Source organism: Scyliorhinus torazame, chromosome 17, assembly GCF_047496885.1.
Source record: "Scyliorhinus torazame isolate Kashiwa2021f chromosome 17, sScyTor2.1, whole genome shotgun sequence".
Lineage (NCBI taxonomy): Eukaryota > Metazoa > Chordata > Chondrichthyes > Carcharhiniformes > Scyliorhinidae > Scyliorhinus > Scyliorhinus torazame.
In genome coordinates this window covers 116,137,432-116,155,918 of record NC_092723.1, presented here as the reverse complement: position 1 = coordinate 116,155,918, position 18,487 = coordinate 116,137,432, and the positions used below count along the sequence as shown (strand labels likewise).

Below are 18,487 nucleotides of genomic sequence, written 5' to 3'. Positions count from 1 at the left end.
AATAAAAATATATATTTTTTAAAATTAAACCTGACTTCATATGAACATAAATAAATCAAAATTTTGCATCAGCTAACTGCACGTTCAAAGATTTGCTTTACTTGTAGATCAGTGATCGGCATGGTGATGTCATGAACTGGTAACACAGTAGTTTGGACCAAGATATTTGAGAATTCCAAATCTCACTGCACAATTGTATTTTGCGTCTTTTCAGGGAGGTTTATGACCACTGTCTCACAGCAACAAGGGAGGAACAAGGGAATGCCAAACTTTCCAAAATGTTAACATTTATATCACTGTTACATTAATACAATGGTTACTATTTCTATGTACTTAGATCTGAAAATTGTGAAGTAAATTTGGAACAAAGGGTCGCCAATCCTGGCTTGACTTTTTGATCATAGTAAGAAGTCTTACAACACCAGGTTAAAGTCCATCAGGTTTGTTTCAAATCACTAGCTTTCGGAGCACTGCTTCGTCCTCAGGTGAAGGAGCAGTGCTCCGAAAGCTAGTGATTTGAAACAAACCTGTTGGACTTTAACCTGGTGTTGTAAGGCTTCTTACTGTGCTCACCCCAGTCCAACACCGGCATCTCCACATCATGGCTTTTTGATGTTATGCCTGGAATGAGTTCAGTGCAATAGACTTCTCTGAAAATTAATAAAATAAATCCTTCATGCAGAAAAAGGTGTTGAACTGATATCTTAAGTTTCAGTTTCCCTTTCTCTTTTCCTTTGTATAGGGCTCCCTGGAAGATCAAATCATCCAGGCTAATCCTGTGCTGGAGGCTTTTGGCAACGCGAAAACAACCAGAAACAACAACTCCTCCCGCTTTGTAAGTCCATTTCTTTCTTCCCTTCCCTTTGTGTATGTTTTACTAAATAAGGGATCCTGCTGTTGCATAATTATACGTTTTGTCCTTTATTTGAGACCAGTCTACGATCAACTGCTCTGAAACTTATGAATAACTTTTGCTAAGGTGTTGGTAGGCTCGCGGTGAGGGTACATTAGCACAGTGATTATGTTATAAGACTATTAATTCAGAGGCCTGGGCTAACGACCTGGAGACATGAGTTTAAATTCAATTACAGTTGAAATTTAAATATAAAGTTAGTATAAGTAATGGCGACCACTATCTTGTCATTAAAACCCATCTAAAGTCCTTTAGGGAAGGAAATCTTACAGAGTCTGCCTTACATGTGGCTGCTGTACCACAGCATTGTAGTTGACTCTGAACTACTCTCTGAAGTGACCGAGCAAGTCACTCAGTTGTATTCCAGAAGCCGGCTCACCACAACTTTCTAATGGCCACATTAGGGATGGGCAGTACATGCGGCCTTGCCTGGGGTCCCCAGATCCCATGAACAAATAAAAGGTCATCTATATTTCCTGCCCAATATCAGGAACAAATTAAGTTGGACGTTTTATTCCATAGATTTAATGGAGATTTGCAAAACTATGAGAAAATTTGACAGAGTAAATAAGGAGAAACTGTTTCCATGGCAAGAAGGCAAGCAACCAGCAGATACCAATTTAAAATAATTAGCAAAGGAACCATAGAAACAAAGAGGGGAAATGGATCTTTGTGGCATGTTGTGATATGGAATGCACTGCGTGAAAGGGCAGTGGAAACAGATTCAACAATAACTTACAACAGGCAATTGGGTAAATACTTCATGTGCAGGCTGTGGGGAAAGAACAGGGGAGTGGAGCCGATTGATTAACTCGCTCATAAAACCGACCCAGCTCAATGGGCCCAGTGGCATCCATCTTACTCTGCATCTTCCTTGAATTCCACCTTTTTTGCCTGATCAAAATTTGATGGGATGGGTCACAAGTCAATTTTTAATGTAAAGCAGAAATGGAACAGTGCAGGAAAAAGCTAGAAAAGCTCAGCAGATCCTAAGAAAGGGTTTTGGACCTGAAACCTCAACTGGCTGACTTTGCTCCTTCTCAAGCAATGCTACCTGGCATTCTGAGTATTTTCAGCTTTATTTTTGCTTTTCAGATTCCCAGTCCCTGCAGTATTTTGCTCCCTGCAAATAAAGTGATGAGGCCAGAGTTACACAACTGTAACAGTGTTAGCATTTTCCATAAGTTTAAGCATTTGTACTGATAGATTTCTCGCCACCCAATTGTCTGAACCAATCTGTGATCCTCTGGTTGGATTAAGTTGCAACCAGTGTGCCGATATTCCTCACAGGTAGATTAACATCCACTTTGTACTGATGTAGTCCGTGAAAGTAAGCGGAGGACAGGCTGAAGCCTTTCCCACCTCATGAGCCAATGGCAGAAGGTTTCATTCTTCAGACATATCTCGGCTGACAACCTCTGCAATTGGTGCGATCCCTAACTAACCAGATGGCGGGGGAAACTTTAGTGAAAGCTAGATTATCAAATTATTCCTCCTCTTTGTATGTATATCATGACCTATTTAAGACTGAAGATTAATGCTGATGGTAATGGGTAACTAAATTCAATTTAATTTTGTTTTGCAATTCCCTCAAGGGTAAATTCATCCGAATTCACTTTGGTCCATCTGGTAAACTGGCTGGTGCTGATATTGAGAGCTGTAAGCATCTGGTTTTTAGTATTCTTTTTCATTTGATGCTGTGGTTGGTAGTTAAAGATAGGATTATTTTCACATTCGCAACATATCTGTTCATTTAGATTTGCTAGAAAAATCACGTGTCATCTCACAACAATCAGCTGAGAGGGGCTACCACATCTTCTACCAGATCCTGTCAGGAAAGATCGGACCATTATTAGGTAAGCATTTTAATAATAATAATAATCTTTTATTGTTGTCACAAGTAGGTTTACATTAACACTGCAATGAAGTTACTGTGAAAAGCCCCTAGTCACCACATTCCGGCTGGATACACAGAGGGAGAATTCAGAATGTCCAATTCACCTAACAGCACGTCTTTTGGGACTTGTGGGAGGAAACTGGAGCACCCGGAGGAAACTCACGCAGACACAGGGAGACGTGCAGACTCCGCACAGACAGTGACCCAAGCTACCGTGCTGCATTTGACCATAAGCATAGTTTATCAATGAAAATACAGAAATGAGACACTAGGAATAGACCATCTGGTCAATCGGAAATACCCCACATAGTTTTCTTAAGATCGTGAGTTGTAGTTTTGTGGTTCTAAAGTAAAAATCCAGGTGAACTAACTTTTATTATATCAACACTCATCTATTTGTCTCTTCCAGCTAAGTGAAGGGGCAGTCAAAGCTGTGTAAACCTCTTAACACTATTAACAGTGGGCGTGATTCAACTAATTGGGAACAAAGTCCCACAGCGAGCGCGTTTAGTCGCGTGCTACTCGGCGCTTGCAGCGCCAAGGAACACATGGCTATACAACGTGACTTGCATTGTATAATGGGCCTCACTGGGGAACGAGCAGTTGAGGCCACACATAGCCCCGTTCTGTACACTGAGGAGCTCCACTCACCGGAACTCCCCAGTGCAGCGAGAGGTAGGGATATCATTTTTAAATGGCATCCTAATCTCCAAGGCACCCAAAGTTGCCCCTGACCCCCCCCCAGCCCGAACGGATTATGCCCGCACCCCCCCCCCCCGGCACTCCCCCCTCTGCAATCCCCCCCCCGCTTCCCCAGCACCCCCAACACCCACGCAGGGCACCCCGGCCCGATCGCGTGCATGCAAAAAAATGCCAGCTGGCACACCTTGGCAGTGCTGGCCTGCCACCCTGGCAGTGCCCATGCCAGCTGGCAATGCCACCTTGGCACCTTGGCAGTGACAGGCTGGCATCCAATTGGCACTGCCAGGTTGCCCTCTGACACTGCCAGGGTGCCCGGCTGGCACTGCCAAGGTGCCCAGGTGACACCAGTTCCTGGGCACCACTCTGCCCAAGAGCATGCAGCTGGTGGCCTCTGATCCTCTGGGAGACCCCCATGAATGTTGTTCCATCTGGTTCCTGTTTGTGGAGACTAATATTGAACTGCGCTCGCCCAAGGTCTCCAAGGCGAAGGAGATGAATCCCAAAGCCTCTCTCGGGAATGTGCAAATTCAAGTGAGACTAGCTGTCTCACTTTAATACACTGATTTGCCAAAATGTGATCCCTCCAACAATGGGTGGTATTTACATTGCCATGTCGTACAAGGTCACTTTAGATCTTTCGAGCTGGGTAGATCCCTACTTTTATTGGCCACGCTGCACCGCAGTGAGCTGACTTTGAGGTGCAGCATAGCAATTGGATTGCACCCATTATACCATTTTTCAAAAACTGGAGCCAAGCATGAGAAATCAGCCGGAATTTTCCATTCCTGTCCCTGGTGGGAATGGATATTCCCGCCAAAAGTCAATAGACCTTCAGTTGATTCATTGAGGCTTCCGTCCCGCCAGTGACGGGTTCCAAAATCCCAGCCATAGGATGGAACTCTCTCATTCTCCCACCGGCGGGTTCAATCGTAGGCAGGAGTGGAGGCCTAAAAATCACTTTCACACCAGCGTAAATTTACAGCGGGATCTTCGGATGGTGCCTGCCTAGGCAGATCAAGAATTAAGCTGAAGGCCGGTGTGTAACCGATTGGCATCAAAATGAAGATCCAACCAAAATCCCCCCCCCCCCCCCCCCCCCCCCCCACCCCCACGCCCGTCTAATTCTTCACAATGCCAGCAGTAAAACACTGCAGTCCAAAACACATCTGACCAATGGAGACTTACCTGAAGAAGGCCTGGGTCTGCCTCCGTAATTCAAGGTGGATTCTGTCAAAGACCCTGAACCCTGGAACATCACAGCAGTGGGTGGAAAGAGCATCTATCAGGCTGATCTTCCAGCATCAATGTCTTCGAGGAGGTCCATCTTCCAGCTTCAGCGTGTTCCAGAGACCCATCTTATTTCTTCAATGGTGGGTCAGTCATGGCAGGTGGCTTTTAAACATGGCATCCAGGTATGATGGTGGAACACGCACCATCAAACCTGCCCCACCACAGATGATGGTGCAAAACCCCAGGACACATAATTAATTTCACCAGGGATGGAAGATATGCCACGGTGTCTCTCTGCTCTCCACCCCCATCCCCGCCGCGAGACTTAGTCCCTGATGGGAGAATTCCACCCATAGTGTCAACTTATCCTACATAAAAGACCAGAACCCACCTAACGTCCTGATACAACAGGTGACTGTTTATATTTGTCTTAGGGTTTCATCAGACTTAAGGTGGCAAACTTTGGGTTATGAAGCAAATATGTTTGCTTTTAAGCTGCTGAGACATTTAAATAAGCATTGTTATAAAATATTTTGTGTTGGTAGTCACAGTTGAAACAAATCGGCAGTGATGTAAATAAAAAGATGCACGCAGGCAGGTGGACAACTGATATTTTCTTTGCATTATATATACAAAATGTAATCATTTTGTCACAGAATTGTTACGGTATGGAAGGAGGCCATTCGGCCCATCGTGTCCGTACTAGTTCTCTGTAAGAGCTCTCTGCATAGTGCCACTCCCCTGCCTTCTCTCCATGGTCTTGCACATTCTTCCTTTTCAAATAACAATCCAATTCCATCTTGGAAGCCTTTACTGAATCTGCCTCCATCATACTCTTAGGCAGTGTATTCCGGATCCTAACCACACGCTGCTTCAGAAGATTTTTCCTCAGGTCGCCATTGCTTCCTTTGCCAATTACCGTAAATATTTTTCCGGTTTTTGACATTCTATAAATGTCTCAGACCTTCCCATGGTTTCCCACCAAAGAATTCTCCCCCAAACTGGGTGTAAAGGGCCTAAAAATGACGACTCTGGCAGGAGCCACCAAACATGCGAGCTCCACCTACATGCCACAACTGGAAGACCTCCTAATTACCTTAAACCTGTGCCCTCTGGTTCTTGATCCTTCCACCAAAGGGACATTTCTCCCTATCTCCTATGTCTGGAACCCTCATGATTTTGAATGCCTCTATCAAACCTCCTTTTCTCCAAGGAAAACAGTCCTAACTCCGTCAATCTATCTACGTAGTATAAGTTCCACATCCCCGGAAGCAATCCTGTCAATTCTTTTCTGCACTCGTTCTAGTGCCGACACATCTTTCCCGGTGTGGCCCTTGGAACTGGATGTAAAACTCCAGTTGGGGCCAAACCAATGGTTTTTGCAAATTTAACAAAACGTCATTGCTTTTATACTTTGCACCCCTAATTAGCAAAGGCTAGGATGCTGTCTGCCTTATTATGTTTGGATTCAGTTGCTTCCATACAGGGCTGAATTTCTCTGCCCTTTCCACCGGCACGGTCTCTTTGTCCCGCCGACGGCGATCCCTCGCAGTGCATCCGCCGAACAACACAAAACATCATTGACATTGGCGGGGCCGGAAGATCCCTCTGCCAGCAAATGGTGAGGTGCCTGCACCGCCAGAAAACATGCTGCGGGAGGTGGGGGCGCAGTGGGGAAATCCCACCGTTAGTATTTGTTTAATGCATTTCATTGGTTCACTTGCATTGTGAACTTCCTTCACGTGACTCATTCCTCAATGTTCCCCAATCTGTGGAAATACCAGTGTAAATCTTACTATGGGCCAGAGTATAGAGAACCCCAAAGTGTATCATAGAGTTCACCTGACCCACAACTTTTACTACATTGTGGTATGGGGAGCACACGGCCCACTCTACAGGCGTGGTGCAGCAGATATCTAACAGTACTTTTTAAAGCAAAACAATGTTTATTCTATGAACTCAAGTTAATCTTTTTAAAGCATACAGTGAACACCTTAGCAACCATCAATTCAAATACAACCCCCAAAGAATGCAACACTAAGTAATCCTTACTTTCCTTTTAACATCCATATGACATAAAAGAAACCTTTTAACAGAAGCACATCAGGTCTAAATTCACTACTGAGAACAGTTATCACTCTGAATTCACCAAATGATCAAGAGATAGTCTTTACATGGCAGAGAGAACAACATTACACCTTCTCTGGCTGGCTGCAGCTCCAACACTGAAATGAAACCAAAAAAACACAGACACACCCAAGCTTTTTCTCAAAGTGAAACTAAAAGCTGACAGACAGCCCAGCTCCACCCACACTCTGACATCACTGCAGTAATAAACACCCATTTCTTAAAGGTACACCCACTATAGTTATTCTATAAAAAACACCCATTTCTTAAAGGTACTCTCACATGACAATCTAAGCAATCGGCTGCAGGAGAGGGATATTGGAACAATAACAGCTTGTTTAAAATGCCTTTAATACATTAAATTTATGCCAGGAGCTTCAGGGGAATAGAATTAGGCAAAAATTAGCCAAAGAAAACATTAGGTTAAAGGCTCATTATTTAGACCTTGACTTACTTGAACGCGCATCGATTCAATGGATTTACTGGAGTTTCTGTTGGTTAATTTCTTTAGGAAACACACCTGCACCCACTAATTCAGTGCTGTGAGGTGTAGCTGACATGAAGGTCAGGTTGCTATGTGTTTTCCCACGGATGCTGCTATTTCCATCGAGATGTCTGCCCAGAACACAAAGAACCCCTAGGAGTTTTCTGAATGCCTCGCTCCTGGACTTCAGAAGTGTTTCGTTAGCAAGCTAACTGAAAATGCTCATGACTGTTTGGTTCAATATCTTGAATTCACCTTCAACTGGTGTGTGTGTGTGTTTGGTATCTGTGGGTGGGATTCTCCTGTACCCAGCGGGGCGGGAGGGTCCTGGCGGGACCGAGTGGTGTGAACCACACCGGCGTCGGGTCGCCTCAAAGGTACGGAATCCTCCGCACCTTCAGGGGCTAGGCCCGCCCCGGAGTGGTTGGCGCCCCTCCGGCCGGCGTGGAAGTCCTTTGGCGCCACGGCAGCCGGGGCCAAAGGGACTCCGCCGGCCGGCGCAGGTCCGCATATGCGCGGGAGCGTCAGCGGCTGCTGACGTCATCCCCGTGCATGCGCAGGGGGGGGTTCACCTACGCATCGGACATCACGGAGGCTTACACGGCCGGCGCGTATGAATAGAGTGCCCCCACGGCGCAGGCCTGCCCGTGGAGCGGTGGGCCCCCGATCGCGGGCCAGGGCACCGTGGGGGCACCCACCAGGGCCAGATCGCCCACGCCCCCCCCCAGGACCCCGGAGCCTGCCCACGCCGCCAGGTCCCGCTGGTAAGGGACCTACTCCAATTTACGCCGGCGGGACCTGCATAGAACGAGCGAGACTTCGGCCCATCGCGGGTCGGAGAATCGCCGGGGGGGGGGGGGGTCCCGCTGACCGCTGCGCCGCGATTCCTGCCCCCGCCAAATCTCCGGCGGGGGGTCGGAGAATCCCGCCCACATGTGTGTTTGGTGTTTGTGAGTGTGGTGTGTGTGGTTTGTTTGTGTGTGTGGGGATGTGTGTGCGTGTGTTTGTGTGTATAGTGATTGTTTATGTGGGTGTGTGTGTGTATAGTGATTGTTTGTGTGGGTGTGTGTGTGTATAGTGATTGTTTGTGTGGGTGTGTGTGTATAGTGATTGTTTGTGTGGGTGTATGTGTGTATAGTGTTTGTGCGTGTTTGGTGTGGGTCTGTCAATGTGTGTAGATTACAAAGCAAAGTTATAATTCTATATGGACCAAGAGTTGGAAATCTGGGGCGGGATTCTCCGACCCTCCCGCCGGGTCGGAGAATCACCGGGGGCGGCGTGAATCCCGCCCCGCCGCTCCAACGGATGCTGCCAAATTCTCCGGCGCCGTTTTTTCGGCGGGGCCGGGAATCGCGTCACTGCGGTCGGGGGCCATTGGCAGTGGCCCCCTTGGCGATTCTCCGCCCCACGATGGGCCGACCGGCCGCCCGTTTTCGTCCGGTCCCACCGGCGTAAATTAAACTAGGTCCGTACCAGCGGGACCTGGCTCTGCGGGCAGCCTGCAGAGTCCTCAGGGGGCGCGGGGGGGATCTGGCCCCGGGGCTGCCCCCACGGTGGCCTGGACCACAATCGGGGCCCACCGATCCGCGGGTGGGCCTGTGCCGTGGTGGCACTCTTTCCCTCCATGCCGGCTGCTGTCAACCTCCGCCATGGCCGGCTGGCTCGGAGCAACCCCGCCGGCCTAGCCCCTGAAGGTGCGGAGGATTCCACACCATCCAGCCGGCCCGATGCCGGAGTTCTTCACGCTACTCCTCGGCGCCGGTACAGCCCCGCCAGGTAGAGGAGAATCCCGCACCAGATCCGTTAATATCTGTATCCTGACTCAAATTAGATGGGGCAAGCAAGATGCTGGATCAGTCCCACATCTGCTCACACCTCATTGACCGCCCTTCTTCTCCCCATTGTCTCCTATTTTCCATGTGCTTCTTCGTGTACATTGTTATATTGTGTCTGTGCCTCTTTATTTTTGAAAATATGTGGCTGGATTCTCAGCACCCGATGCTGAAATCGTGTTCGGCGACGGCGTGGAGAATCCGTTTTCCCGCACGAAATCGGGACCGGCACCGATTCTGCTATTCTCCGCCCCCCCCCAAAAGCGGCGTACTCCCGCCAAGTATCCACTGCCTCAGGCCATTGCCTGAGGCCCGCCCCGCTATTCTCCATCTCTGACTGGCCGAATGCCCGATGGCGTGTTTCTAATGTGGTCCTGCCGTTCGGGAAACTCACGAGGCGGCTGGGTATTCAATCCGTGGCCGCCACAGTCGGGGGAAGGCCGATCGGAAGGTAGGGGGGGGTCTCATTCGGGACTGGGGGCTATGTGTGCGGGTCGGGCGAGCGGCTGATCGGGGGCACTATTTTGGTGGTCCAGATCCGAGTGCTGAGTCCACCATGGAGCATGGCATGGCCACTGGAGGCTGCGCATGCGTGACCTCTGACCCGGAAGTGCGGAGGGGCCGTATCGGCAGCTGGAGCTGCGAGCTCCACGACAGCTGCCTGCTAGCCCCCTGCAAGACGGTAAATCTGTGGCCTTTTGACGCCAGTTTTCCTGGCGGAAAAGACCAAGGGCGGGATTCTCCGACCCACCACCAGGCCGGAGAATCCCCGGGGAGCGGCGGGAATCCCGCCTCTACGCCCCGACACCAGCTGCCGTATTCTCCCGCAATGTTTTTCGGGCGGGTCGGGATTCACATTAACTTCAGCGCCAGCCAATTGGGAATACAAAATGGGTTAAGTAATTTCAAGACATGGCTGCCCATCCACTATAGAGTGATTGCAAATGACACAGATGGTGTCAAGAATGTCTTTAGCAGAGGAAACAGGCTGAGGACTGTTCTCTCTCCCTCCCTCTCCTTTGGAATGAGTATGTTGCCTGGTTCGAGAAGCCAATTCTATCAGAAACTGATGGACTCGAGACAAAAGGGGTTTATTGATGAAAGGCAAAGTCAGTACGATAACAGGCACAGAACAATATACAGAGGTCTTTACTCTTCAGCTCCCTGGTCCACATTGCCTGTGTCCTTCTCCCAGAGCCTTGCTCAAATGCCCCATTGGCTGGTCTTTGGTGCTCCTGCGCAATTGGCCTCGAGCCAGTCACATGGTCAGTGGAGCCCCTTAAAGGGGCCACACTACCAATGTCTCCCCTCTTAAGTCCCTTAAAATGCTTCCTCATAAATATGTACAAAAGTCAAAATTGTTAACAGGGACAACTGAGAAAAGATAGTCCATCAAAGCGTTAGTCAGTTCAGAGCCTTCCGCTTTCTCCCAGACCTCCGAAGCCCAGCCACAGACTCGGCACTCCTTTGGGGGATTTGGTGGTCCACAACCGATGCTACCCCAGGCACTGCCACGTCAACAATAGGTGAACTAGTCTCACCGGCCTCAACAGACGCAGTTGGTTGAACAGGTGTGGGTGTCCCTGGCTCCCTTTGACTGGACCGAGTTACAGGAGTATTCATGGTGCTGACTCAACTTGTTGACTCCACCCTGGCGGGTGTCACCTCCCCTCGACTCCTCAAGTGGTCGAGGTGCTTTTCAACGGTCTTCCCATTAACATCAACCACATAAGATAGCGGGCCTGGCTGGACCACAACCCGTCCTTCTAACCAAGGTTAATATGCAGTGAAATGTCATACCAAAACCGGGTCTCCCATCCGGAAAGACCTGTGTTCTCTCTCCTGTTACCGCTGACTCTTCTGGGAGGCCTGACATGCCTCCACCCTCCCTGCCAAATTTGGCAATACAAGGTCTCTCAACCGACGACCCATGAAATGAAATGAAATGAAAATCGCTTATTGTCACGAGTAGGCTTCAATGAAGTTACTGTGAAAAGCCCCTCGTCGCCACATTCCGGCGCCTGTTCGGGGGGGCTGGTACGGGAATTGAACCGTTCTGCTGGCCTGCCTTGGTCTGCTTTAAAAGCCAGCGATTTAGCCCAGTGTGCCAACTCAGCTGGAGTGACCCCTATGGTTGAGTTGTACAACATCAGAAAATTAGGCAACTTCTGGCTAAATGGTTTATCTGACTGCTTTTTCATAGTGTTCTTGAAAGTTTGTTGGCTTGCTTAGCCAAACAGTCCGACGCTGGGTGATAGGCGATGTCTCTCCTGTGTCGTATGCCATTCAAAAAGCTGGAAATCATTACCGGTGAAGGGGGTGCCATTGTCCAAAACAAATGTCTCGGGAAACCCATGAATGGCAAACGCAAGGCGTAAAGCCTCTATTGTGATTGCTGAGTTAGAGGTCCCTATCCCCTGGACTGATAATTACTTAGAGTGGCCGTCTAATGGCACACAAAACATCTTGCCCAAAAATGGGCCCTCATAATCCACGTAGACCTTGGTCCACAGGCGATCTGGCCATTTCTGAGGGTCAAGTGTGGCAGAAGGCGTTGGATTTTTCACAAGGGTGGCATTATTGTACGAGCTCTTCAATGGCCTATTCCTGGCCACTAGATGTAACTCCGTGCCAACAGCTTCATCTTTGTCTGTCCTGAGTGTGCGCTATGTAACTCTTGAAGGACAGGCCTCCTCGCCAGAGGTGGGCAGACCACCCATGATCCCCAGAGAATCACGCCATCTTCACATGTCAACTAACATTTTTAAAAATAAATTTAAAGTACCCAATTTGTCTATTCCAATTAAGGAGCAATTTAGCGTGGCCAATCCACCTACCCTGCACATCTTTGGGTTGTGGGGGCAAAACCCACGCAAACACGGGGAGAATGTGCAAACTCCACACGGACGGTGACCCAGGGCCGGGATTGAACCTGGGACCTCGACGCCGTGAGGCAGCGGTGCTAACCACTGCGCCACCATACTGCCCACTATGTCAACTAATGGCGCAGTGGTTAACCCTGCTGCCTATGGCTCTGAGGACCCGGATTCGATCCCGACCCCAGGTTACTGTCTGTGTCGAGTTTGCACGTTCTTCCCGTGTCTGCGTGGGTTTCACCCTCACAACCCAAAAAGTTGTGTGGTTGATCATCCTTTAGTCCCCACAAATGCTTATTGGCTGATCAGGTAGGTGGGCCACACTAAACTGCCCCTTAATTGGAAAAAAATTGGGTACTCTAAATTTAAAATCGTGACGAGTGAAGAAGGTCCTGAACAGTTCAGACTTCTCGTATCGCCAGCCAGACTGTAACATTTGTTTGACCTTTGAAAGAATAAAGGGTTTCTTTGGGTCCAGCCCTGCAGACACTGGCAGAGTGTCTCGGAAGTTTAGTGCTAGAATAATCTCCTGGGGTACTGATGGTGGGGGAGTGCTCTTGGGTAGGGGCAGGCGGCTTAACGCATCCACATTATCAACTTGTGTTCCAGGCTGGTGCTGAAAAGCATAGTTGTAAGCCGCCGACAGCAGGGCAAAATACTGCACCCTTGTTGAGGCTATGGGCAGTACTGGCTTATCTTCCCTTAACAGGACCAACAATGGCTTGTTGTCAGTCATGATGTTGAACTGTCAACCATATACATACTGGTGGAATTTCTTCACACCAAATATAACCCGCTAAGCCCTTCTTCTGAATCTGCTCCTAATATTGTTCTGCTTCTGAAAGGGTCCATGAGACAAAGGCAATAGGACGGTCCGAACCATCTCCCATTTTGTAGGGTGTGTCACACGTCAGCACTATTGGTTTTCCTGGATCAAAATGCACCAAGGATGACTGCAATGCTTGCTTCACAACTTGTAAGATTTCTTTTTGATGATCCCTCCATTGCCACTGTTTATTCTTCCTTATAGTAAATGCAATGGGGCCTATGTTGTGGCTAGATTTAAAATAAACCTTCCACAGTAATTGACCAAACCAAGGAAGGACTTACACCCGTTGGCATTTTTGAGTGCAGCAATATCTCGTATGGCAGTGACCTTTTCTTCCAAAGAGTGCAACCCTGTTGCATTGGCGCATAATCCTAGGTATGTAACGTCAGAGGCCTGGAAGGTACATTTATCGTATCTTAGGTGGACCACAGCATCACAAAGCCCCTTTCATAAGGACCCCCGCCAGCTTGGCATAGATGTCTTCAATTCGGGGCATCGGATACCAATCGACCTGGGCAACCTGGTTTATGATCATCCTTTAGGCCCCACAAATCCTTATTGACTGATCAGATTTTAAGGACAGGAATTATCACGCCACCCACTCTGAAAACTGAACTGGCTTGATTATATCCAGCTCGTTCAATTTCTTGAGCTTTGCTTCAACCTTCTGGGGCAATGCGTATGGCACTGGCGTGGCTCTAATGAACTTGGGTGTCAAATCTGGATTGACATATATCTTGGCTTTTCAACACTTAATTCTTGGAAGACGTCTTCATATTTCCTCAAGACATCTTGGAGGACGCGCAGATATTTTGAGATCTCCAGCCAGTCGAACCTAATATTCTACAACCAGTCTCTTCCCAATAGACTGGGTCGATGTCCTTGAATGACTACCAAAGACAGATTGGCTAACTGCCCTTTGTAGGCCGCTAGGGTACTGGCTGTTCTGAGGATCTTCAAAATCTCCCCTATGTATGTCGAACGTTTGGCTGTAATACTCGTTAAGCTTAAAGACTGTGTTCCTGCATGTAGACATTGGAAGGTCTGTTCACTCCCTACTGTCACCAAAGCCCCGGAGATGACTTCCATTTTAAGGGGTCTGCCATTTACTCTTAATGTAGAGATGCCGGCGTTGGACTAGGGTGAGCACAGTAAGAAGTCTTACAACACCAGGTTAAAGTCCAACAGGTTTGTTTCAAACACTAGCTTTCGGAGCGTTGCTCCTGAGGAAGGAGCAGCGCTCCGAAAGCTAGTGATTCGAAACAAAGCTGTTGGACTTTAACCTGATTTACTCTTAAGGAATTGGTTGCAATGGAAGCACACAACATCCTGAACATGGCAGGTCTCCTAGGTATGGGCCCCCTGCAACGTCCACCTCGCATTCAGTTTGATGCCCTGATTCCTTCCAGCTCCTTGAGCTCCCGTCCTGTCCCAAGGGCTGTGTCTGACTTGGAGCAGTGCCCGTTGATCCTGCTGCATATCGCCCCATACTCCCCTTCAGCCATGCTTTGAAGCTCAGTGGTGCCTTTTTTTGGTGCACTGAGCTACCTTGATTGCTTTTTCCAACATAATTGTGGTCTCTCGCTGACGTTTCTTCTGGATATTGAGGTTATTGATCCCACAAACCAGCCGGTCGCACAACATGTTGCTGAGCGCGGTCCCAAACTCAGTGCTCAGCAAGCTGGCAAAGCCTGGCACAGTGGTTAGCACTGCTACCTCACAGCGCCAGGGACCCGGCTTCAATTCCGGCTTTGGGCCCCGGTCTGTGTGGAGTTTGCACGTTATCCATGTGTCTGCGTGGGTTTCCTCTGGGTGCTCCGGTTTCCTCCCACAGTCTAAAGATGTGCAGGTTAGGTGGGGTTATGAGGATAGAGCAGGGGAGTGGGCCTAGATAGAGTACTCTTTCAGAGGGTCGGTGCAGACTCGATGGGCTGAATGGAAACAGGCACAGAACATCATACAACAGGTCTTTAGTCTACAGCACCCTGAGCCAGTCACGTGGTCTGTGATCCCTGCCCATTTAAAGGGGCCACGCTACCTCGGAAACCTACCAGTGAACAAACATCTTGGCCGGGTTTCTCCCTTTTGGGGGCTAAGGCCCCACACCCGCCGAAAAACGGGTGAGAATCACTCCGGACGTCCGGGGTGATTCTCCGTTTTCCAGGAGGCTAACAGGACCCCGGCTTGCATCCCACAACTCTGGCTGCTGGCGGGGCCCTGCTGTCCAGACCGCGCGGCCGCACATGTGCACGGCGGCCGCAAGCGTGTCCGCACATGCGCACGGCGGCCGACCTCGGCGCGGGCGCCGCCGACATGGAGGAGCCACACAGCGGGCCCACACAGAGTAAGGTAGGTCCCCCACAGATCGCAATGGCCCGCCGATCGGTGGCCCCCGATTGCGGGCCTGGTCATCGCTGAGGGCCCCCACCCCCCGGAGTCAGATTCACCCTGGGACCGCCACCGCGGCCACAGGTCCGAGCTCCCGCTGTGTGGTACCAGATGTAAACCACGCCGGCAGGTGTTCGGCCAGTCGACCGCAAAGAATCGCCACTGGTGCCTCTTCCACGCGTGACTGGCGGGTCCGCGGAAAATCACGGAAGTGCCGCCGCGCCGGATTTCCGGCGTGAACGGCTATTCTCCACCCCCGTGCCGGGCACGGTTCCGGCGCGGAGGTTCAGAGAATCCCGTCCCCTGTAATACTTGCTACATCTTCTATATCTGATTGCATCCAATAAACCAGCTAGCCTAAATCTGCTGTAGCATTTCAAATTTACGTCTCAAAGACAATTAATTGTATGTTCTTTGACATCTTTTTATTGGATTCAACCTCCACTAGTTTGTATGTGAATGTGTGTGTATGTATGCATATGAGTGTTTGTGTGTACGTATATGAGTGTATATGAGTGTGTGCAAGTATATATATGTGTGTATGTATATTAGTGTGTGTATGTGTATGTATATGAGTAAATGTGTGTATGTTTATGAGTGTGCATGCATGTATGAGTGTGCGTGTTTGCATATGAGTTTGTATGTATGTATGTATGAGTGTGTGTATGTATGAGTGTGTGTATGTGTGAGTGTGTGTATGTATGAGTGTGTGTATGTATGAGTGTGCGTGTTTGTATGTATGTGTGTATGTATATGTGTGTGTATGTATGTATGAGTGTGTGTGTATATATGTGTCTATGTATGTATATGAGTGTGTATGTATATGAGTGCCTGTGTGTGTGTAATACATGTGTGTATGTGTATATGTGTGTGTGCCCAAATGACTGCTCAACACCATATTTTTATTATTTTTCTCGTGTTTAGTGGTTAATAAACTTGCTGTTTCTTTGATTCAAGAAAAGCTAGCTTGATTGGCTCCTTACTGCTCACAACATAGATAAATACGTTCCGATATGGGCAGTACAGTGGCACAGTGGTCAGCACTGCTGCCTCATAGTGCCAGGGACTGGGGTTCAATTTCGGCCTCAGGTGATTGTCCGTGTGGAGTTTGTATGACCTCCCCATGTATGCGTGGGTTTCCTCCGGGTGCTCCAGTTTCCTCCCGCAGTCCAAACATGTGCAGGTTAGATGAATTGCCACATTAAATTGCCCCTTAGTGTTCAGGGCTATAGGGATAGGGCGGGGGAATGGGCCTAGGTAGGGTGCTCTTTCAGAGGGGGTGCAGACTCGATGGGCCGAATGGGCTCCTTCTGACTGGAGACATTCTATGATTCTGAAAAGGCATAACCTCATGAGAAAGAAACAACATCTTTGTTCTGACCAATCCGAGGGTGGTGAATACTGGGGCGCCAGTTCACCCCTCTCACCTGGTCCTAACTGAGGCACGTGTTGTGTCTGGTGATTCATGTTCTGCTGACTGTTCCTCTTTGGCTGCTTGTCTGAGATTATTTGGCTCTTCTTGCTTTGTAAAGCCAGCAGATGGGCCATTATGAGTAATAAGCACATGTAAGCATGAGGGAATTATATCATTGCACTATCCACTGTACAAAATCTCTATGTTCAAATATATTGGGCAAATATTAGATTTTATGATTCAAAAAGAACCGACCAATGGCACAAGTCTACCCAATGCCCAGCACTTTTGCAAGCCTCCCTATTAATTCAATAGTTACCCTGAGGGAGGTAATGGAATACACTCCCTGCCATGCACTGGCGAGAGCTTCACCAGCCTCTGGGAGGTGGGATCATGGCATGGGAGGGCTGGTAAATTTACAGGGAGCTAATGATGCAATGGGGCCATTAGAGCATCTGAACCAATGATGGGACCGGCTTCCCAGCTGCCAATTTAAATATTGAAATGACCATTTTACCAGGCTGCTAAACCCCTGCAGAGTGGGGAGGCCACCAGCTGGGTGCCACTGAATCTGTTCCCATCACCCTTCCAGGCAACGCATTTAGGAGCATAACAACTCACTTCTCTTTTTGTCCCCCACCTCCATCCCTCCCCGGTGTTTTATGCCAATCATCTTAAATCTGTCTCCTCTGGTTCCTGACCCACCCACAAGTGGAAACAGTTTCTTCTTACCAATTCCATCAAAATCGCTCATAATTTTGAACACCATGGGCAGGATTCTCCGATCCCCTGTCGGGTCTGAGAATCGCCGGGGGGGGGCGGCGTGAATCCCGCCCCCGCCGGCTGCCGAATTCTCCAGCGCCGGGGATTTGGCGGGGCAGGAATTGTGCCGCGCCGGTCGGCGGCCACTGGCAGCGGCCCCCCGGCGATTCTCCGGCCCGCGATGGGCCGAGTGGTCGCCCATTCCGGCCGGTCCCGCCGGCGTATGTTATGACAGGTTCTTACCGGCGGGGCCAGGCTCTGAGGGCGGCGTCCGGGGTCCTCGAGGGGACACGGGGGGATCTGGCCCCGGGGAGTGCCCCCATGGTGGCCTGGCCCGCGAACGGGGCCCACCCATCCGCGGGCGGGCCTGTGCCGTGGGGGCACTCTTTTCCTCCGCGCCAGCCGCTTTAACAGTCCGCGATGGCCGGCGTGGAAATGGACCCCCCTGCGCATGCGCTGGGATGACACCAGCACACGCGGGCACTCCAGTGCATGCGCCAACTCGTGCCGGCCGGCGGAGGCCCTTCGGTGCCGGTTGGCGTGGCGCCAAGCCCGTTCTGCGCCGGCCGGCGGGGCGCAAACCACTCCGGCGCCTGCCTAGCCCCTGAAGGTGCGGAGGATTCCGAACCTTCGGGGCGGCCCGACGCCGGAGTGGTTCACGCCACTCCTCGGCGCCAGAGTGGCCCACCCGCCGGTTCGCGGAGAATCCCGCCCCACATTACAGCTCCCTCATTCTTCTCTAATCATCGGAGAATAATTCCAGATGTTCTATCCTCTCCACTTAACGGGAGCCCCTCATTAGATTTATGAGCAGGTAATTCAGCCTCTCGAGCCTGCGTCCCCATACAATACGATCATGGCTGATCTCCTCTCAGCCTCAAATCCACTTTCCTGCCTGTCCTCCATAACCCTTCAACCCATTGCGAATTAAAAATCTGTCTATCTCTTCCTTAAATTTACTTCATGTCCTGGAATCCACCTACTCTGGGGTAGTGAATTCCATCCCTGGTTGTGTTCCGGTGAATCTCCTCTG

General features: G+C 49.7%; 1 protein-coding gene across 1 annotated transcript in view; it reads left to right on the top strand.

Moving 5' to 3' along the window:
• LOC140394090 (myosin-16-like) overlaps positions 1–18,487 on the top strand; it is a 123,241-nt gene that overhangs the window by 24,731 nt on the left and 80,023 nt on the right. The window contains exons 6-8 of the mRNA XM_072480928.1: positions 743–835; positions 2,509–2,572; positions 2,671–2,769. Of these exons, the coding sequence (XP_072337029.1) occupies positions 743–835; positions 2,509–2,572; positions 2,671–2,769 (256 nt within the window). The remainder of the gene's footprint in view (positions 1–742; positions 836–2,508; positions 2,573–2,670; positions 2,770–18,487) is intronic.